Consider the following 23,706-nt stretch of genomic DNA (forward strand, 5'->3'; position numbering starts at 1 on the left):
GCCATGACAAGCAAGAAGTCGCGCAAGGGCCGCGGCAGCAAGCACAACACTACACCCTCCACACCTGCCGCCTCTGACTCTGGCTCTGGTGAGTTTGTACATAGCTTGGCTGGAGTGTAAGTTAGTGAGTGTTAAGCGCCATGACAAGCAAGAAGTCGCGCAAGGGCCGCGGCAGCAAGCACAACACTACACCCTCCACACCTGCCGCCTCTGACTCTGGCGAGTTTGTACATAGCTTGGCTGGAGTGTAAGTTAGTGAGTGTTAAGCGCCATGACAAGCAAGAAGTCGCGCAAGGGCCGCGGCAGCAAGCACAACACTACGCCCCCCACACCTGCCGCCTCTGACTCTGGCTCTGGTGAGTTTATACATAGCCTGCTGGGTTGGAGTGTAAGTTAGTGAGTGTGTTAAGCGTCATCACAACCAATAATCTGTATTATATCTATATGGTTTGTACCCCTTTTTAGGGTTCCGTAGTCAACTAGGAACCCTTATAGTTTCGCCATGTCTGTCTGTCCGTCCGTCCGTCCGTCCGTCCGCGGATAATCTCAGTAACCGTTAGCACTAGAAAGCTGAAATTTGGTACCAATATGTATTTCAATCACGCCGACAAAGTGCAAAAATAAAAAATGGAAAAAAATATTTATTAGGGTACCCCCCCTACATGTAAAGTGGGGGCTGATTTTTTTTTTCATTCTAACCCCAACGTGTGATATATTGTTGGATAGGTATTTGAAAATGAATAAGGGTTTACTAAGATGGTTTTTTGATAATATTAGTATTTTCGGAAATAATCGCTCCTAAAGGAAAAAAAAGTGCGTCCCCCCCCCCTCTAACTTTTGAACCGTATGTTTAAAAAATATGAAAAAAATCACAAAAGTAGAACTTTGTAAAGACTTTCTAGGAAAATTGTTTTCAACTTGATAGGTTCAGTAGTTTTTGAGAAAAATACGGAAAACTACGGAACCCTACACTGAGCGTGGCCCGACACGCTCTTGGCCGGTTTTTTTTATTTCATTATCGTATCATTCGGTTACATTACCGTTCCTACGTGGGTAAACGCAGGGGCCATAGTCTAGTTACATTATTATTTTCAATTGGTATCTTCAGCGTGCATGATACAAATCTTCAAGTGGCCTGTACCTAGATAAAATCTAAGTAAAAATGCTTTCAAATCATTTTATCGAACTACAAATCCACGATCTAATATCAAAGTAAATTCTGCAATATGTTGGTTCCAAACATAAGAAAAATAATAACGTTTTTCTGCTTATGATTGCAATTGAAACTTATTGCAGTCTGAGTAAAAATATTCAAGGTAAACATGATGTCCACGTATTACTACATAATATTGCTTTGACCATGGTAATTAAACCAGACACGATTATTTTCCCATCATACCAAATCTGATTTCATCCAACATCACATAGCAATTATGATGACTGAACTGATTCGCTCCCGCAATGTTACCTAATGGAACTATTGGCGTACGAAGGTCGGGGTCGACGACCTCTGGCGACGAGACTAGAGTAACAATTATAGAGCGTTTATTGTACCTGCGTAGCCTTCGCGCTCTCACTGAGATGACCGCTTTTCTGACAAAAAGTAAACAAAATGATTTAATTCGTTTTTTTATATCATATCATTAGGGTTTGAAATAAGTTTGATTTTGATAGGAATAGGTACCAAAAAAACCGGCCAAGAGCGTGTCGGGCCACGCTCAGTGTAGGGTTCCGTAGTTTTCCGTATTTTTCTCAAAAACTACTAAACCTATCAAGTTCAAAACAATTTTCCTAGAAAGTCTTTATAAAGTTCTACTTTTGTGATTTTTTTCATATTTTTTAAACATATGGTTCAAAAGTTAGAGGGGCGGGGGGGGGGGACCGCACTTTTTTTCCTTTAGGAGCGATTATTTCCGAACATATTAATATTATCAAAAAACGATTTTAGTAAACCCTTATTCATTTTTAAATACCTATCCAACAATATATCACACGTTGGAGTTGGAATGAAAAAAAATATCAGCCCCCACTTTACATGTAGGGGGGGGTACCCTAATAAAACATTTTTTTTTCACTTTTTATTTTTGCACTTTGTTAGCGTGATTGATGTACATATTGGTACCAAATTTCAGCTTTCTAGTGCTAACGGTTACTGAGATTATCCGCGGACGGACGGACGGACGGACAGACAGACATGGCGAAACTATAAGGGTTCCTAGTTGACTACGGAACCCTAAAAAGTAAGAAAACGAAAGTTTTTAATCTTGTTGGATTGTCCGATTTATTCAGAGTAGAAAAAGAAATTGTAGATCTTGCGGAATTCAGAGGCTGACCTTAGATTAAAAGACGCGATCGAGGAAATACTTTACGGTATAAATAAACGAAACAGCCGGCGTATTATGCTGCCAATTTTATCACTTATCCACGTGGATAAGACATCTGTCACTCTCACACTGACATACTTGCTAAAGCGTGACGGATGCTTTATCCACGTGGATAAGTGATAAAATTGGCAGCATGATACGCCGGCAGATCGCAATTGACAACATTTCATATTTTTGAGTACTACTTTTTATTGTTTGGTTTGAAAGAACTCAATACTAAAAGATACACGTATTTTTTTATTTTTCCAAAAACTGCTATTTTAATGAGAAATTCCCTTTTTATTACTGCTTCGAGCAGAAAGAGCGTAAGTTACAAACGTCAAGACACAGCTTCGTGACGTCACATGTGTTGTTTCATACACCTAAGAAAACGACAAAATCATTCCTAAAAAAAAGTTTTAACAGTCAGCTTAAACAGTCCGGTATGTCTGACTGTCAAGTGTCACTGTCAACCACTAGTGAATGACTACGAATCATAGACTAAGCCATGACTTTTTTAATATCTTTGCTACGAACTGTGATAAGTTTCACTGTCAAACTCAAGTGACATCCCAACTGGAAGATTTTTTTGACATAGTGGCAGCTCTAAATCAGCTATTTGACGTCACTTCCCCTGTAAACTATTTTTAAGATTTTTTGTACTAAAAATGCGGAAAAAAAATTAAAAAAATTATTTATGTGATCTACAAGCGTATATCTCGAAATGGTTTTCGATTTAGGGACATTGAAAATTTTGAAACGTTGTCAATTAATAATGACATCGAGATCACTTGTGAAAGCATTTCTGCACAAGGTTAAATAGAGACGTTCGTATCGCTTGACATTTAAAAATTAAAAACCATTTTCTACAACTGATTATTTTATCAATTACATTATACCTACTACCTTTTGCAATTCAACAGACAAATTTCGTTTATGGGCGAATATGGCTGGCTCATATATATTTCCCTATGGCTGGGAAAACCAGCGGGTCTAGCACACTATATTGTGAAAAGTGCAAAAATGACACACTAACGCGAATGCGATAGGCCATATCACACGACCGTGCGTATCAGGACTGTTTTTTTATTTACTTATTATATTAGCTTTTATTTTGCAGGCATGCCGACAGTCGAGGAAGTTTGCTCCTCGTTCGGACTCACAGATGTGGACATTCAGTACTCGGACGCGGACCTTGAGAACTTGACATCCTACAAGCTTTTCCAGCAGCATGTTCGACCATTGCTGGTTAAAGAAAATCCTAAGGTTATTATTATTCATATTTTTTTCTACTAGAATTAGATGTTATCATTATTCTCAAAATGGGTAATAACTAGAGTACACTGGTTCTTTATTGACGCGATTTTCCTCTTAAGATGTTTTTTAGCGAAGTTGTTATATTTTTCTAATCATTTTTCCTTTTCTTTTATTCCTATTCTATTAGTCAAATCTTTATTAACTTCCCTTGATTTTAACGCGCTAAGATGTCTGGTAACTGCCATATACTGTTTTTTTTCGTGAACCCTAATGCTGCTGCCTGGACACAAGCAATCGAGAGCGATAATACAAGGTGATTTGCGCCTATTCTGCGACCTAACATTTCACAAACTCTAATAACCTTTATGTCGATCAGGTGCCAGTATCGAAACTGATGATGCTGGTAGCGGCCAAATGGCGCCTGTTCTGCGAGACCAACCCCAACCTGGGCGGCGGCTCCAACATGGGCTCGGAGGAGAACACCAACACGTCGACGGCCTCCGACTACGTGCCTAAAGGCCGGCCTGGACGCCCGCCTAAGGAACCAAAGGTTAGTGTAGACTTGAAATTGGTTTTACTCGGTATAGTCTCTGAAATATGTATAACAAATAACTGATAAACTGATAAAGTAAAAATGCTAAATTTGTTCGCTGAAGGCAGGGGTCTCTAAACCCTGGCCTGTGTGCTTATTTATAGAGGTCTGCGCAAAATATCTGAGGAGCTATATAGCCCTGAGGCAAAGCTTCTACTAGCCCGCATGGGACGCATCACAAAACATTCATTCAAGGTGTGTCCGCCGAACCGCATCGTACGTCAATATTAGTGCAAGTGCTGCCCATGCTTACGATTTGGATATACATGTATAAGCCAGATTTATATAAATACAAATAAATATTATACGACATTCTTACACAGATTGACTGAGGCCCACGGTAAGCTCAAGAAGGCTTGTGTTGTGGGTACTCAGACAACGATATATATAATATATAAATACTTATATACATAGAAAACATCAATGACTTTGGAACAAATATCTGTGCTCATCACAAATAAATGCCCTTACCGAGATTCGAATCCGGGACGGCAGGGTCACTACCGAAAACCGTTATTTTTATAAACAGTGGCGACATTTAGGCGGCTGAAAATACAAACTCTCTTAATGGTCTGAAGATGTGCTTTCGATAGTCACTGGCGCCGTCATTTAGGCGGTTGAAAAATTCTGAGGCTTTAGTGTAAAAGGGTACAAGTCTCGCGGAGCGCAGGTGAAAAAGGGTGTAAGTCCCATATATGACTTATGCCGTTTTTCACCTGCGCTCCGCGAGATTGGACCCTTTTTCACTAGACTAGAGCCACAGTTAATAGTCTTCGTCTAAGGGCCAGTCGCATCAACCAAATTTGACAGACACATCATCGTCACGCAGCAGACGTCTATGGAAAAATTTAACTAACGCTTTAACGGTGACAGACGGTTCGATGCAACCGGCCCTAAGCCATGATTGTATGAATACATTTTTCCAATTCATGGTAACAATGAGTATTATACGACAGAACGACGACACAGTAGACGACGTGGAGGAGGAGGAGGAGGAGGCGGACAGCGACGGCACGCCGGCGCCGCGCAAGCGCGGCCGCAAGGCCAAGCACGCCGCGCGCGGCAAGCCCGGCCGCAAGCCTAAAGTGCCCACGCTCAAGATCAAGTTCAGCAAGCGCAAGCGGACTAGCAGCGTGAGTACCAACTCTGACACTACTACTAATGGGAAATTAGTTTTTGAATTTTGTATATTCCTCAGTTGGACGTAGTTACGCAAAAACGTTCCAATCCACATGAAATTGCCACTAAGTTTTAGATCTTGTTAAGAACAAAAGTCTTTCATTTCAACGACAATTTCAGATGGATTGGAACGTTTCTACGTAACTACATCTAATTATTTCTAGGATGGTAACAGGGTGATAAATATGTGTTGAAACTAGGGCATGCAGAACCGGACCGGTTCCAAGAATTTCATTTCCCGGTTCTAAGTGGGACTGGAACCGGGAGTCCCGGTTCTTAGTATTTTTAGGGTTCCATACCAAAAAGATTCAAAAACAACCCTTATGGCACGATTCTCTCCGTCTGTCTGTGTGTTTTGAGAGAATTAGCACATTGGATTGGAAATAATTAACAAAGTTTTGCCCTAAACCTTACTGTTGTTTGTTTACGTTATACTGATAAGGAAGTACAATAGTACCATGGTTTGCAAGCAATGTTGCAAATTGCAGTATTAGCAATGATTATCATGTTTATCTTGTCAGATTCAACTTTACTAATAATTTACAAATAATAAAAATGCCATTGCACAAATACAAATAAATAAATAATAAATAAATAAATATTATAGGACATTCTTACACAGATTGACTGATAAGCTCAAATGCAGATAACGAATATAAAAATAAATAATATACATAGAAAACATCCATGACTCAGGAACAAATATTTTCATCACACTAATAAATGAAATTCGAACCCGGGACCGCGGCGCAGCAGGCAGGGTCACTACCGACTGCGCCAGACCGGTCGTCAATTCAACGTCAAATCAACAAATGCAGATACAATTAAAAAATAAATAAATCGGTTATTTTGAGAAGAACCGGGAGCACCGGTTCCTAATTTTTAGTCCCGGTTCTTTCGCCACCATCAAATTACCGGGAAATCGAGAACCGGGAAATACCGGGAGCATGCCCTAGTTGAAACTCAAATTTAGCGTTGGTGTTTAAATAATTAAATCAAGACCCTATGAAATAAGTATATGTGGCTTTCCATGGCTCGAGGGTTCTTATGCCTCTTCTGCAATAAGAATGAAAATCTGCTGGAATTTATGATGCAAATCTGTTGTAGTAAATGAATATACTTATTGTAATTGAACTATAACTTTTCGGTGTCGGAAAGACACATATGTCCAAATAATATTTAAAATTATGCATGTCATATAATGTGTAGCAAAAATAATACATTTGATTTGCTACGTGTTCAGTCGTATAAATCCGAATATAATATGTTAAGATTCATACTAATTAATACATTTCAAAAGTTTTCATGCTCAGTGAATATTTTAATTAAAATAATGCACCCTCGTTTTTAACGCTTTTTCAGGGCAAAATTTGCACGGTGGTGGAGCGTTCGCTTTGTTATACGGCTCGTGTGTGGCTACCGAAACCTTTATTTTTATCAAGTTTACTCACCGCTCTCCCCGACTTATTTAGATCCATTCGTCACAGGAGGAGGACCCGGAGGGCAGCGCGGGCGCCAACTCGGAGTCGGACGCGGAGTTCGAGCAGATGCTCGCCGAGGCCGACGAGCCCGCGCCCGCGCCCGCGCCGCCTGCCGCCGGGCCGGCCGGGGTAGCCGGTGCAGCCGACGACGCGCCCGCCGCCGCGGACGACGGCACGCCGGTACGTAGCCCCTGACGTCACGTACTAAAGGACAGAGCTATAACAGTTCTATATCGCTGTCCCTTTCTCTCGACCTAATCTGAATCGCTTTAGTACCTCACGGTTAGCCCCGGTACTGATACTTCTCATGGAGGCACCGGCCCGCTTAGCCGAGTGAACTTCACGCATTTTGGCGAAGGAATACAAATGAGTGATATAAAAATAACTTCGCGACGGAGCATCGACGACTCACCTCGACGAGGCTTACAGAATAACTACTAGTATTTAATAGACTTGCCACATTGCTTTTTGTCCTCGACTATAGGGAAAGAGGTAGGGGTGAAGCTATCACGCCTTACATCGTTTTATATTTATTTTGAAGGCCGATATTAAGCTATCACATATCTATCAGAGAAATAATTGTACCCTTACTGTGTAATAGGATCTAACTTCTATTCTATTCTAGGCTATGTGAATCACACGAGTACTACATTTATGATCACAATTCTATGAGTCTAATATCAGCCTAAGTAGCAGAACCTACGAAAACAGTAAAAACTTCAAGTCGTTATACTGTTCTGTTTACGAATGACACATTGTTTACAGGCGCCCAGGAAGAAAGCCAAGACCAAGATCGGCAACAAGAGCAAGAAGAAGAGGAACAAGCTCAAACCACCAACAAGTTCCCCGACGGCGCCGAGGGCGAGCAGGAGCACCAGGACTATTGCGAGGTACTATCATACCCTCTTATTCATATAAAAGTTACTAAACTGATTATTGTCCCGGATTTTTTAGAACCTCTTTTTGACACATTTCCATTGAAATGTGTAGAGATGTGGCTAAGACGAATCGTTTGCAAAATCTAGCGATTATTTACGAATTGTTTGAATTGATTGTATGATGGGATATAATTGAAAATATAATTGAAATTGTAAACTAGAAACGATTATTAAAACTAAACTTAACAAAGCACCGATTGCTAAAATCTTGTCACTGAAATAAGCCGCGAAATTCAAATTTTCTTTGGTACGATAAACGATTTGTTCGTTAGTATTAGTAATAAACCTGTTTTCATCTTATTTAATTTTATTGTAATTTTTACTTCTTTAAAGTATCGTATATTATAATAAAATAATCGATTTCTATCAACTGACGGAAATGTCATTTGAATCGAAGTGATAGACTCTGCTACAGCACTAGTTTAAAAATAAAAATGAACGATAAATGACATGATAAGTAAATGCTGTGTGATAAATTAATATCGTAAAATACTTACCAACGAAGATCCGCAAAAATATAACATGTGTTAGATTATGTTTAAAGTAAGCGAAATATTGTTTTTAAGTACTTGATTTTTTTAAATATTATTACACGATTTTATTTAAAATTTCATTAGGTGGCGCGAGTTTACGTTTTGTGGACGATGTCATGTGTCAAAAAGAGTTTCTTACAAATCCGGGACAATAGTTAAAAGTGTTTTGTCCTTTTCTCACAAATTCATAAGTCAACAAGAGAGATAATGACAGATAATGAGATTAATAGCTAATTCGGGTTTATTACACATAACCCTTATTCATAAATATCACTCACTAAAGTTATCAAGCCGATAAAATTAGTTTGTCCCTTTCTATTACACCAATACGTCAGAAAGGGACAAACGAACTTTATCGGCTTGATAACTTTAGTGAACGTCTATGAATAACGGAGGTAAAACAGTAATTTCTGAGTCCTACCTTGAGGAATTTTTGGTTCAAAATAGTGAACCTTATAATTATAACACATTTGAGCCCATTAAGACGGCACGAGAACTCGCATACTGTAATGGCTGTGCAAAATTATATGTAACCTCAACAGCCCACGATATAACTAAAATCACTTGCGAGTTCGCACGCCGTCTAAATCAGGCCATAATCGTAAATTACCGTGCTCGATAGCGGTTCACAGCAGGCTAATCATGATAAGGTGCTTTCTCCGATAGTCATTGAAGAGCAGTGTCACGGAATACGAGCCTTTCCTTATGCCAATATGGAATTGACTTTGTTTATCCACAGGAGAATTTGACGGTCGGAAAGCTACAAGGATACTCTATAGGATAAACCTAGATTCTCCATTTACTATTTTAAATGATCTTCTTCTAACAAGATCTTCACCAACAGGTGTGCCAACAAGGTGGCGAGATTATCCTCTGTGACACATGCCCCCGCGCCTACCACTTGGTGTGTCTGGAGCCTGAACTGGAAGAGACACCCGAGGGCCGCTGGTCGTGCCCGCACTGCGAGGCCGAGGGCAATCAGGACCAGGACGATGATGATGAGCATCAGGAGTTCTGCAGGTCTGTACAAGCAATTCATATCATTTCGACTGATCATTCCCATTTCAGGCACTTGTTTTACCAATAGCAAGTAAGCTATCGGTGATACGAACAAAAGCACACACTTCACACGTGAGCGACTTTCTCTCTGTGTGTTGACTCTTTTGTGTTCGTTTCTATCGCTGATAGCTCATCGCTTAATCGTTTTTGGTGGACCAGCGCCTGAGGCGCCTTGGTGAACCATGCCAGGCGATTGCATCACACGTACGATTGGTCGCTTAGACTGCACTAGGGAATGCAATCTCGACGAGATTGGGGCCCAAGCGAGATCTCGGGAATTCATGAAACCAATCTCGCGAGATCTCGCCAATTTCGAGATCTCGCGAGATTGGCCGGTTTGTAGTTTTATTCTTGTAAATAATCACAATATAGCAATGAATAAGGATAACAATAATAAGAAAGATTGCTATTATGAAACAAATATTATTCTTGCCTATTTTTTCATATTTTTTAATGTATTTTACATTGTTTAACATAAGTTATGTACCTCACAACTCACAAACTTATTATATTAATCTATACTTCAAACTTTTCATAAAAATTTGCAGTATAGATTATCATGTAAGAAAATAAAATAAAATTATTCACGAATGAGTAGAAGCGTGCCAAATTCGAATTCGTTGCCATGCCAACCGCGAACAGTAGGTACACAGTAGAGACTACTAAAAAATTCCGCAACGTATGCCTTTATTGATGAAAGGATAAAAATTCAAAAGTCAAGGTTATCCCTACCATCATAAAATAGACTCACATAAAAATATTACCTGTCCTTAATTAATTATGACTAGTTGACTACTATTAAAATATACCGATTTGAAATGTAATTTAATTCTTAAACCCGACAGTTAAATAAGAAACTAAAATAGAAAGAAAAACAGAAATAAATATATATAAATATAATTAAATAAATATTACAGGACATTCTTACACAGATTTACTGAGTCCCACGGTAAGCTCAAGAAAGCTTGTGTTGTGGGTACTCAGACAATGACATACATAATATACAAGTACTTAGATACATAGAAAACATTCATGACTCAGGAACAAATATCGGTGTTCAACACACAAATAAATGCCCTTACCGGGATTCGAATCCGAGACCGCGGCGTAGCAATCAGGGTCACTGCCCGCTGGGCTAGGCCAGACCGGTCGTCAAAAATATAATAATAACATTGCCTCTGCGTGTGTCCCAATGATACGGACAAGGGCAACATCCGTTCGGTGTACCCCTTACATTTCATTAAAGTGTCGAAAGGGCCTCTACGCGTTGGCTTCGGCCCCGCGCACGCTTCCCAAAGGTCCGGAATACCATTGTTCCGTAATGCAACCGAAATGAGCCGAATGGAAGGAGGGTCTGGAGACACCCACCCCTGATGACAACACCATCATCTGGTATACAGACGGGTCCAAGATGGCATCTGGTACGGGCGCAGGCATTTATGCAAATGACTACAGTGGTAGTATCAGCATGGGCAATTATGCCACGGTCTTCCAAGCCGAGACATATGCAATAATTGCCTGTGTACATGAGAATATAGTTAGACAAATCCAAGGTAAGACTATCTATATACTCAGCGACAGTCAAGCGGCACTCAAAGCCTTCACATCGCCCAGAGTTACCTCTAGACTGGTATTAAACGGCATCCAAGCTCTTAAGCTTGGAAGGCAAAACAAGGTGCAACTGGAATGGATACCGGGGCACGAAGGCTTCATTGGCAATGAAAACGCTGATGAACTTGCCAAGGCTGGATCTGAAGACAACTTCATAGGTCCGGAACCTTATGTGGGCCTTTCACAAGGAACCATCAGAACGGCTATGAAAGACCAAACAAAGGCTAGTCACCAAAAAGAGTGGGATGCCCTGGTTGGTCTGCAGCATTCAAAGCTCTTTATGCAGAGGGTAGACTCTGGATGGAGCAAAAAGCTAGGGAAGCTAGGCAAAAGACAACTCCAAATTATAACGGGGGTGTTCAACTGTTCACAGGCCATTACGGGGTCAAAGGAATTTTGGCCAAGATGGGACACGCCGACAACACTGATTGTCGCATGTGTGGCGAAGAGGAAGAGACCGTCAAACATTTAATGTGTGAATGTCACGCCCTCGCCAGACAAAGAATGAAGAACTTTGGAACAGGCTACCTGGCACCGAAGGACTTCAGAGAGCTACCCATGAGCCTCATCATCCGATACGTGGAGATGGTCGAGAAGCTCCTGAATAGCTGAAGGATCTTAGGATCGTAGGGGGCAATTGCACAAAAGATCCCGATGGGTCGAAGTGTATCCGTAAGGGCCCCCGCAGATTTAAGATAAGATAAGATAAGATTGTTCCGTGATGGGAAAGACATATTATAATATATAGTAGTGTGACTATTAAAAAAAAGAATAAAAAATATTTAATACAATAATTTGATTTTTTGAGTGTAAAATAGAAATTGTTATTGGTTACCTAACAAACGACAGCCGCAGTAAAGTTGTTGTAGGCTTCTGCTCTCTCGACATCCAACAAAACTCTGTGCATGAAAATTCGTAAAATAGATGGTTATATACACATTACACACAGCCGTAAGTGTAATATATACCATAATGGCGAATCACGCAAATAGGCCTGGCTGACACCCTTAGAATTATTGCGAAACGGTTCAATCTGTCATTCGTCATTCCGAACTGAGATAGGTAAGTTATTGAGCGAAATAAGAGTTGACGAGTTCAGTTAAATGATATAGTTCATATAAATCACTTACAACTTGCGAACAAAATATGTCTAGTCATTTCGTGAGCTTCGAATAAGACGTTTTATGCTTGAGTTCAATCTCGTTGATCTCGCGAGATCTCGTCGATTTTTCGGCCGAGATCAATCTCGCTAAAAATGACCGAGATCTCGTACAAAAGAGATCTCGCGAGAACGAGATTGCATTCCCTAGACTGCACGCTTGCGATACTGATACTGTTTGTAATCATGATGTTGATTTGTCTAGAGTGAGTATTCTTGCGCGCGAGTCCATAGCTGATGTCGCATTGGACGGATGAATTCACGTGCGAAATAAAATAAATTAGATTTAATTAAAATAACTTATAAATAAAAAACCTCACCCAAGTCGCTGCCACCGGGCAGTGTGCCCAGAAGGCTGGCCGCATTGCCACGTTGGATACATGCATTAGCAAATTAATATTTAGCTTTTCTAAAATGGTGCTTATTCCATTAGATCGTAGGCTGTGCCAGAACTCTGATATTATGCTGGTTCTTGTTAATGTAAATACTTTTTAACTCAACCAAATTTTAACTTTATAATAAGTTGCAAAAAATAAAGTTTTGATTGATTTCTACAGAATTTGCAAGGACGGCGGCGAGCTGCTCTGCTGCGACTCGTGTCCATCAGCTTACCATCGCTTCTGTCTCAATCCACCGCTCGAGGAGGTGCCGGACGGGGAATGGAAATGTCCGCGGTGCAGTGTAAGTTTATGCCGAATTCTATGAAGCTTATTCTTGAACCATTTGAGGGCCTGCGAAGAGGAGGGAAATTGATCCTCTTACGTCTAAAAGAACAAAATAAATTCGAATATTGAACTACAATGGAAATAATTAAAGTATCAAATTCAACAGTGCAAATGAATCTGAGGAGGAGAGTTGAATGGTGGAATCACACAAAAAATAAAATTTACCAACACTCCTTTCCCGAAAACGAAAAAAGGTGAAATAGGTTATTTAAAATGAATCAATCCTCAATAACCTGCTAAATAACAATTTACAGATCTAATATTGTCTTCGGTTACCGCGATAGTCACTCATGAACTAAAACTATGGAAACGGATTAAATCGCGTATCCGATAAAGTCCATTATACGCGATTTAATCCGTTTCCATAGTTTTATTTCATGAATATACAGATCTATTTTCATCACAAGAATTGGTGCGAGCATTGGTTATTAAATCAACGTTATCATAATTCAGTTTACTCTTTTTAAATTCCTTGCATCATAAATACTGTTTTAACACCTAATATTGTTCAAATATTTGTTACTCATCCATGCAAGTTGTGACATATTACTTTAAATTTTAGTGTCCACCAATAGAAGGCAAAGTGAACAAGATTCTAACATGGCGCTGGAAGGAGCACTCGGCCAAGTCCAAGGCGCCGCGCGAACGAGAGTTTTTCGTCAAGTGGCTCGACCGCTCCTACTGGCACTGCAGCTGGATCTCGGAACTGCAGGTACGTGTCCAAAATAATTGACAAGCGATAGTACTTTTTGTCAATGACATAACTGGCAAGATCCCAACATGGTGCTTGAGCACAAGTGAGTCGAGTCACTTTTATGTTCTACATGCTTCTCTGACGGAAACATTGAGCATAAGTCCAATAATCCTTATTTGATGGAAAGGTTCTTTATCCAGTCTACGTGCTTCATATGTATTGTCTACCATTAACGCTTGTCAACCTAATTATGTTTTGGTTTATTTTTAATTACACTGATATTGCTGCTTAATTTGTCAGGAAAAGATAATAAACATGTTTACAATTTTTGTTGACAGTTGGACGTGTTCCACCCGCTGATGTACCGCTACTACATGCGTAAATACGACACGGAGGAGCCGCCGAAGCTGGAAGAGCCGCTCGACGAACAGGACGGCCGGTACAAGCGCATCAAGAGCAAGCAGGGACAGGACTCCGACGAGAAAGCACTGGAGGAGAAATACTACAGGTTGGTGCAGCTTATCAAAAAAAGAGTAGAAATTAAAAGTGGCAACATCGTAGTGTCGTCCCGTTTCCTCAAAATTGATTTGAAAAGGATGACACTACAATGGTGCCCTTTTTAATTATGTATTAATTTACGCATTTTTATTTTGGTACAAGGCGTCATCCATATATTACGTCACAGTGTAAGGGGGAGGGGGGGGTCATACTAAATGTGACAATCCCTGTTAAAGGGATACAAAAAAGCGTGACATAGGAGGGGGGGAGGGGTCCAAAAACCTGAAATTTGGTGTGACGTAATATGTGGATGATCCCCAACTATTAACACGTTGACTGCCAGTAGGTATGATTTTGTAGAATTAACACAAGGTCTGTGTTGTTGGCAGTGAATGTATTAATGTTTTTATAAAATGTAATTCATTAGTAAGCGCAGCATTGAAATTACTTGCGTGCAATTGGTCTAAATCCAATCATTGAACGTCGCGGGGGCTTTGTTAAGCCGCGGTCAGATTCAAGAGCCAGAAACAACGATTCGACTTATAGTCGCTGTTGCCGGCCTGTAAGGCACTGGTCCCACCGCGAGCTAGTAAGCTATGAGCTATCGGCTATAAAAACGAACAAAAAATAATCACTCCCGTGCAAATAAAAGAGACACGGCGATGTTTATAGTTACTCGCCCAGCGGTGAGCTATCAATATCGCCGTGTCTCTTTTATTTGCACGGGAGTGCTTATCTTTTGTTCGTTTTATAGCCGATAGCTCATAGCTTACTAGCTCGCGGTGGGACCAGTAGGCCTAGCACATGATGGCCGCGGGAGTATGTCGCCGCGAGATAGACTACCCGTCCTTATGTCATTAATACAGTTAGAAGAAGACGTGGCATCTATCTCGCGGCGACATACTCCCGCGGCCATCATGTGCTAGGCCTACAGTGCCTAATGGTGGACTAACGGCATATTCTGTAGCTTTGGTTACACTTTTAAAGTTAACTAGCCAAAACAAAGTTCTGAATTGAAATGTTTGTTGTAGATACGGCGTGAAGCCGGAATGGCTGATCGTGCACCGCGTGATCAACCACCGCACGAGCCGCGACGGCACCACGTACTTCCTGGTGAAGTGGCGCGACCTCTCCTACGACCAGGCCACCTGGGAGTCCGAGCACGCCGACATCGTGGGCCTCAAGCAGGCCGTCGATTATTATCAGGTGACTACTTTCATTCCATTTACTCCAGATACATTTACCGTAGCGAGGTATTAACAGTTAACTATATTAATAATAGTAATCGTCACTATTTTATTGGCCACTTTTATTAACGTATTTTTATTTGCAGGATATGCGCGCATACATCACTTCGGAAGGCAAATCGAAGGGAAGCAAAGGCAAGAAGGCCGGGCGCAAGAGCAAGACGCGCGACCCCATCGACGACGACGAGAGCAGCAGCGGCCAGCAGGTCAAGGTGGCCGGACACAAGTACTGTCCGCCGCCAGACAAGCCCGTCTCCAACCTCAACAAGAAGTACGAGGAGCAGCCGTCCTTCGTCTACGAGACCGGCATGCAGCTGCACCCCTACCAGCTCGAGGGGCTCAACTGGCTGCGCTACTCGTGGGGGCAGGGCATCGACACCATCCTCGCCGACGAGATGGGGCTCGGCAAGACCATTCAGACCGTCACCTTCCTCTACTCGCTCTTCAAGGAGGGCCATTGCAAGGGGCCCTTCCTCGTGTCCGTGCCGCTCTCCACCATCATTAACTGGGAGCGCGAGTTCGAGCTGTGGGCGCCCGACCTCTACTGCATCACGTACGTCGGCGACAAGGACTCGCGCGCCATCATCCGCGAGAACGAGCTGACCTTCGACGACGGCGCCAACCGGGGCGGCCGCCCCTCCAAGATCAAGTCGCAGGTCAAGTTCAACGTCCTGCTCACCTCGTACGAGCTCATCTCCATCGACGCCACGTGTCTCGGCTCCATCGACTGGGCCGTGCTGGTCGTCGACGAGGCGCACAGGCTGAAGAGCAACCAGTCCAAGTTCTTCAGGCTGCTCGCCGGCTACCACATCAACTACAAACTTTTGCTCACCGGCACCCCCCTTCAGAACAACCTCGAGGAGTTGTTCCATCTTTTGAATTTCTTGAACAAGGACAAATTTAACGATCTCGCCGCGTTCCAGAACGAGTTCGCGGACGTTTCGAAAGAGGAGCAGGTCAAGAGGCTTCACGAAATGCTGGGACCGCATATGCTGCGACGACTCAAAGCCGACGTGCTGAAGAACATGCCCACCAAGTCCGAGTTCATCGTGCGCGTCGAGCTGTCTCCCATGCAGAAGAAATATTACAAATACATTTTGACGAGGAATTACGAAGCTCTCAACCCGAAGAGCGGCGGTCAGACTGTGTCTCTGTTGAACGTGATGATGGATTTGAAGAAGTGCTGCAACCATCCTTATCTCTTCCCGGTGGCGGCCGAGGAAGCGCCGCTAGGACAGCACGGGAACTACGACACGTCTGCTCTGATCAAAGCTTCAGGAAAACTCGTACTTTTGGCAAAGATGTTGCAGAAACTTAAAGAGCAAGGCCATAGAGTTCTTATTTTCTCACAAATGACAAAGATGTTGGATATCCTCGAAGATTTCTTAGAAGGCGCCGGTTACAAGTACGAACGTATTGACGGTGGTATCACTGGACCCACCCGTCAGGAAGCCATCGATAGGTTCAACGCACCAGGCGCCCAACAATTTGTGTTCTTGCTATCCACGAGAGCAGGTGGTTTGGGCATTAACTTGGCCACCGCCGACACTGTAATCATTTACGATTCCGATTGGAATCCTCACAACGACATCCAGGCGTTCTCGCGTGCCCATCGTATCGGTCAAGCGAACAAAGTGATGATTTACCGCTTCGTTACGCGTAACAGTGTAGAGGAGAGAGTCACACAGGTCGCCAAGAGGAAGATGATGTTGACTCACTTGGTCGTACGGCCCGGCATGGGCGGCAAAGGCGCCAACTTCACCAAACAGGAATTGGACGATATTCTCCGGTTCGGTACCGAAGAGTTGTTCAAAGAGGAGGAGGGCAAAGAAGAAGCAATCCACTACGACGACAAAGCAGTGTCAGACCTGCTCGATCGATCAAAGGAGGGCATCGAATCCAAGGAATCATGGGCTAACGAATATCTTAGTTCCTTCAAAGTGGCCAGCTACTCCACAAAGGAAGGTGAAGGCGAGGAGGAAGTCGACACGGAAATCATCAAACAGGAGGCCGAGAACACCGACCCGGCGTACTGGATTAAACTCCTCCGACATCACTACGAGCAGCACCAGGAAGACCAGGCGCGAACTCTCGGTAAAGGCAAGCGAGTGCGCAAACAGGTCAACTACAACGACGGCAGCGTCGCGCAGACGGAGAACAGGGAGGACTCGACGTGGCAGGAGAACGGCTCCGATTACAACTCCGACTTCTCCCAGGGCAGCGAGGACGACAAGGAAGACGACGACTTCGACGAGAAGAACGACAACGGAGACCTGCTCAGCCGCCGCAGCAAGCGACGGCTCGAGAGACGGGAGGAGCGCGACCGACCGCTGCCGCCGCTGCTCGCCCGCGTCGGAGGAAACATGGAGGTGCTCGGCTTCAACGCCCGCCAGAGGAAGTCCTTCCTCAACGCGATCATGCGGTACGGCATGCCGCCCCAGGACGCGTTCAACTCGCAATGGCTAGTCCGAGACCTCCGCGGCAAGTCCGAGAGGAACTTCAAAGCGTACGTGTCGCTGTTCATGCGGCACCTGTGCGAGCCCGGCGCCGACAACGCGGAGACGTTCGCCGACGGCGTGCCGCGCGAGGGCCTGTCGCGGCAGCACGTGCTCACGAGGATCGGCGTCATGAGCCTGATAAGGAAGAAGGTGCAGGAGTTCGAGCACATCAACGGCTACTACAGCATGCCGGAGCTGATCCGCAAACCCGTGGAGCCCGTGAAGATCGCGGGCGCCGCGGGGGAGAGCGCCGCGCCCAGTCCTGCGCCTTCCACCGCCACGCCCATCACCTCTGCCGCGCCATCACCGGCTCCGTCGTCGGCGGCCGCGCCTGCGGCTGAAAACCCAGACAAAGAAAAAGAAGAGAAACCGAAGGAGGAGAAGGCGGATAAGGAAGCTAAAGACGAGCCGATGGACACGAGCGATAAGGAGGAGCGTGAGAAATCTGCCGAAAAGGAGACTCCCAAGGAGGAGCCGGCGGAGGCTAAACCCGAGCCGGAGCGTCGCATGTCCGTCGACGAGGAGCCCGCTAAGGAAGAGGAGAAGCCTAAAGACAAGGAGGAGGTCAAAGAGGAGGCTCAGGAAGACGCCGAGAAGGAGAAGCCCAAGGAGGAGGCCAAAGAAGAGGATAAGAAGGAGGAGGACAAGAAGAGCGAGAAGGCGGACTCCGAGGCCTCCGAGAAGCCGGGCAAGGACGAGAAGAAGGACGACGACGACGACGACGTCGTGCTCGTCAAGGAGGAGGACGATCTCAAGGTTAGTCTAATGAAGAACATCCTATTCATGCTAAAGCTTAATTCGATTACACATTATAACATTTCATTTAATTTTTAATTATCCTCTTGCCGCCCAATGTGCAATGTACATTCGGGTTCAATGGAATTTTAACTCTCATGTGAATAAATAAAGTAGCATTTCTTTTGTCTCTAAAATTTTTCGAACCAATGCAACTCAACTAAATTTAAAATTCAATTTAGGATCAAAATTCTTCAGCATTTTTTTTGTATGGTGGGCTTTACGAGGTTAAATATTTCGGAATAACACGTGAAGCGAACATAAGATCGACCTGACAATGACATACACTAATCCATGTGCTAATCATTGAGGATATGTTCAATATCACTTGAAGATTCAAATCTTTTAATACAATATTCTAAGCAAACATCTAACTTGAGCTCAGTAACCGTCAGATTTATGAAAGTTTTTTTACACAGTTGCGTTAATTATCTTAGCTCACTAGTTTACCTTGCTCAAACGCGCTTACAAATTCATTCGTGTCCTATTAATACTCGTAAATTGATGTACAGGTGGAGCGACGCAAGTTCATGTTCAACATCGCCGACGGCGGCTTCACGGAGCTGCACACGCTCTGGCTCAACGAGGAGCGCGCCGCCGCGCCCGGCCGCGAGTACGAGATCTGGCATCGCCGCCACGACTACTGGCTGCTCGCCGGCATCGTCACGCACGGCTACGGCCGCTGGCAGGACATCCAGAACGACCTGCGCTTCGCCATCATCAACGAGCCCTTCAAGATGGATGTTGGCAAAGGCAACTTCCTTGAGATCAAGAACAAGTTCCTTGCGAGGAGGTTTAAGGTAAGGGTCGTCGTTTTCATAAAGATTCGGTGCTAGATCCGACTACTGGCTACTCGCTGGTATTCTTACACATAGCTCCGGTCGCTGGCAGGACATCCAGAACGATCTGCGCTTTGCAATCCATCAACAAGCCCTTCAAAATGGATGTGGGCAAGGGCAACTTCCTTGAAAACAAGAACAAGTTCTTTTCGAGAAGGTTTAAAGTAAGGATAATCCCATTCTTGGTGCTAGCTTTACATACCACCAGGTTAGAAACCACTGTTCTATTAGATGTTTACATTTCTTCTTATAGAAAAAGAGATGACTTACTAAGAATTGTAATGTTTTCAGCTGTTGGAGCAAGCGCTGGTAATCGAGGAGCAACTGCGGCGAGCGGCGTACCTGAACCTGACGCAGGACCCCAACCACCCCGCCATGTCGCTGAACGCGCGCTTCGCCGAGGTGGAGTGCCTCGCCGAGTCGCACCAGCACCTCAGCAAGGAATCGCTCGCTGGCAACAAGCCGGCTAACGCCGTGCTGCACAAGGTACGTGCCGTTATATCCTGTTCTTTCTTCCATTATCCTGACATTTCGCCACGGGTCGTGAGAGACATTTTGGTAGTCTATCCTAGGATTTACTGTAGACACTGGATTACTAAAACCACTGCTGCTATCTGATCTTCGAGCAAATAGGGATTAGTCTGGTTTTCTCACTGTTTCCCTTTACTGGAAAGCGACTGGCAATAACATTTTCTACAAGTACCAAATTCATTCCATTGTTCATTTGTCAATTGGTGTTTACAGTGTCTCACGCTTTTACTACTACTAGGCTACCAGCACTTAAGATGAAATTGATTGAATTCAACCAAAAAGTAACCAATGGGAATATTGCTTCTATACAGCACACACACCACACATCTTTTTCTTGCTACAGCAGTGGCGTAGCGCAGCTAAGCGTAACCGAAACTCTTCTTCGCTCAAGGTTTCACAGGAGCCAACGATTTTTATTATCTTGGGGAAAAGGGCAATGTGACTTCGTGCATAGGGTAGGATTTACTCTCTGTGGAATCTTAAGCTAAGACGTAGGGTAATTCAGTGATGCCACTGATGCCCTGCTGATTTTTACATATAGTAGGGGGAAATTAGCTAAAATTACGGCATAATTAATGGAAGGTTTTTTTAAATTAAAATGTGTACGTTATAGACTGAAGTTATTTTTCATCAACCCTCCCCACTCCTCCCCCCTCTGCGTCACCCCTCTACCCTCCCTTAAAGTGCCAAAAATGCGGTTTTTCTCGATTTCTGGCAAAACTGCTGAAGATACAGAAAAAGCGCGTAGGAACGAAGTAATCCTTAATAAATTTCCTACAAATCATTCATTAACACTTTGGTTCTAGCACTTATAGTTTTCGCGTGATCCGTCATGAAAGTTGGTCCTTTGCTGCAATTTTCTTTAATCTTGGAATTCCAGTAACTATTTAAGACGTAATATTTTCACGGTATAGTCGCTAGGAGTACCATTGATCCATATAGTATATCGATGACTGGGGATGAGCTTTTGGTAGCTGTTGGTAGAGCCCTGGAGTTTTAATCCAGAAGCCGTTAGTTCAAGTTCCACCCATGGTAGTGATTTTTCCCCCTGAAATTCATTTTCAGTTTATAATATTTTAGTAATATCAAACAGATTTTGTAAGCAATTTGGGAGAAAGCTTCACATTCACTAAAGAAAATTGCAGCAAAGGACCAACTTTCGTGATGGATTACGCGAAAACTATAAGTGCTAGAACCAAAGTGACAATGAATGGTTTGTAGTAAATTTATTAAGGATTACTTTGTTTCTACACGCTTTTTCTGTATCTGCAACGGTTTTGTCAGAAATTGCGAAAAACCGCATTTTCGGCTATTTAAGGGGGGGAAGAGGGGTGACGCAGAGGGGGGAGAGATGGGGAGGGTTGATGAAAAATAACTTCGGCCTATAATGCACATACCCTAATCAAAAAAAATCTTCCATTAATTATGCCAATATTTTCATACATAACTTTCCAGAAGCAACGGACTAATAACTTTGAGCTTCAACACGTGGTAGCAAGTGGCTGACGCGGTATTGGGCACATTCCGTGATCTTTTTCATTCGTAGCTCCCATACGAATGTAGTACTGTGTCGCTCCAGGTGCTGAACCAGCTGGAGGAGCTGCTGTCGGACATGAAGTCGGACGTGTCGCGACTGCCGGCCACGCTGGCGCGCATCCCGCCGGTGGCGCAGCGCCTGCAGATGTCGGAGCGCTCCATCCTGTCGCGCCTCGCCGCCACCGCCGGCAACCCCGTGCCCGCCGGTAACGAACCTGACTATCGCTATATTACAGCTTACCAGACGAAACTTGGAATTAAAAGTAGCCACACTGAGATGCCGTCCTTTTTAAATTACTTTTCCTTCGGAGACGAGACGACACTGCACTGGCGTCGCCACTTTTTGTACTCTTTTATGCCACGACATCGACAACTGTTAATTAATCATGTTTCTTGTAAAATGTTTCTCGCTCTCGGTTTTCTATGCTCGCTAACTTGCCACATTAGTTTTAAGAATTACTACTCTGAGCGTTGCCATCTTTCAAAAACTAGAAAAGGAAACATTTATTTCGATTTTGATAAAATATGAATTGCGTCATTAGATTAATTATAATTAGCATTTGTTGCAGTGAATTAAATGTTCCAGCGGATAGTTCACATGAAAAAGTAAAACAAGAATGTACCTACCATTTTCACTGCTGTAATATCATTCTTTTCGGCATATTTGTAATTGCAAAAATAACAAAGATCGCAATAGTTATGTTTTTTCTACATTATCTAGTATGCTTTCTTAATGTTATAGTACTTATGTCCGGAAGTAAAGCTATGTTTTATGAATTGTAAAACATTTTTCCTCCAGCGCAAATGGCGGCGTTCCCGACCGGTTTCGCGGCCGGCGGCGCGCTGCCCGGCTTCGCGCCCGCGGCGGCGGCGGCGGCCAACTTCGCCAACTTCCGCCCGCAGTACTCCGTGCCCGGACAGCCCACCAACTCCAGCTCTAATGTAACTCACACCACCACATACCTTTACTATCGATACCAAATATTCCTATACGTATTCGTTCGCGCCTAACCCAAGTGTGTGCACGAAAATTATGAAAAAGTTCGCTGGTCTTTGATCAAGTGACAAAGTCTACCGAGCTAAAAATTATATGGACGTGTCGAAAATTTGGGTTTAGATTAAAATGCACAAATTTTGTTGAACTGTAAACATTTATCATAAAATGTTTTGTAAGAGTTAATAGCCGGGTCCACACAGAGCGAAGCATTTTTTCTCGCGGCAAACAAGCTATACGTACCTCGGCCGAGACAATGCGTGCGTTTTGCACGTTGTAAGTTTGACGCGCGAGCATAATGCCTCGCGACGTGCCTCGTTCAGTGTGAACACTTGATCGAATTTAAATAATATTAATTTATTATCAATTGAAAACCTCTTGATCGGACAATAGTTTTAGATACTACAAATTATACGTGTACCCAATGATAATGAAACTGTTTCTTTTGCAGAAATCATAAACCCGCGTAACTTATCCACCGCAATCGAATTGGCCAACTTCAGGTAACTATAATACATTTATTTATATTATTTAGTTAGTAATATAATGACTTATGATTTAAAAAAATTGTTATTGCAAAGATATTTTTGCTATATTTAGAACAAAAACTAATGATGTTTTTTTGTTTCAGTGAGCAAATTATGGTCGAATAGATAAATATTCTAGATGTAAGCTTTCCAAGATTCCTGTTCCATGTTGGGTTGAAGTGATAACTATAGTGATTAGTACATTATGCGTTAGGTAACATATTTTATGGCGTTTGACAGACTCACAATACTATTTATTTCATCCTGACCTGTATGATGTCGATAATATTATATTATGTTATAAGTGATTGTGGATTTTTGTTTTATGAATTCATTATTTTTGATTTACCAAAAATGAGAAATGAATAAATCATATTATTAAGTGATGTTTTCGTATTATTTAACAATATTTACCCTCACATTAAGGTTAAGCGTCGGTGTCTAGTCAGTGCTATGAAAAATGTACTCTCGTTTCGTACTGAGGAGCTACTTAAGCGGCGGCGGCGGCCACAAAGTTGACTAGACCTCGACGCCGTGGGCGAAACTAAAACATCAAGGAGGCTGTCTGTTAAATTGCCTAGTCTGCTGTGTTGGAGCAGATGTAGATGACTGGAGTGCTTCCTGCATGCGATATGAGCAATGAAAAAAGT

The 23,706-nt window shown here is 43.0% G+C and overlaps 1 protein-coding gene across 1 annotated transcript; it reads left to right on the forward strand.

Annotated features, from left to right (window-relative positions):
- Nucleotides 1-23,442, forward strand: LOC125227842 (chromodomain-helicase-DNA-binding protein Mi-2 homolog). The gene is given in 19 exon segments (XM_048132215.1): nt 1-88; nt 3,484-3,629; nt 3,997-4,170; nt 5,169-5,345; nt 6,864-7,052; nt 7,638-7,706; nt 7,709-7,762; nt 9,188-9,363; nt 12,730-12,853; nt 13,460-13,609; nt 13,930-14,099; nt 15,121-15,295; nt 15,423-18,590; nt 19,142-19,429; nt 19,760-19,954; nt 21,579-21,741; nt 22,335-22,477; nt 22,981-23,032; nt 23,161-23,442. Coding segments are annotated over 18 exon segments (5,655 nt in total). The 5' UTR covers nt 1-3; the 3' UTR covers nt 22,990-23,032; nt 23,161-23,442.
- The last annotated feature ends 264 nt before the right edge of the window (nt 23,443-23,706 follow it).

The sequence above is a fragment of the Leguminivora glycinivorella genome, chromosome 7, assembly GCF_023078275.1.
Source record: "Leguminivora glycinivorella isolate SPB_JAAS2020 chromosome 7, LegGlyc_1.1, whole genome shotgun sequence".
NCBI lineage: Eukaryota > Metazoa > Arthropoda > Insecta > Lepidoptera > Tortricidae > Leguminivora > Leguminivora glycinivorella.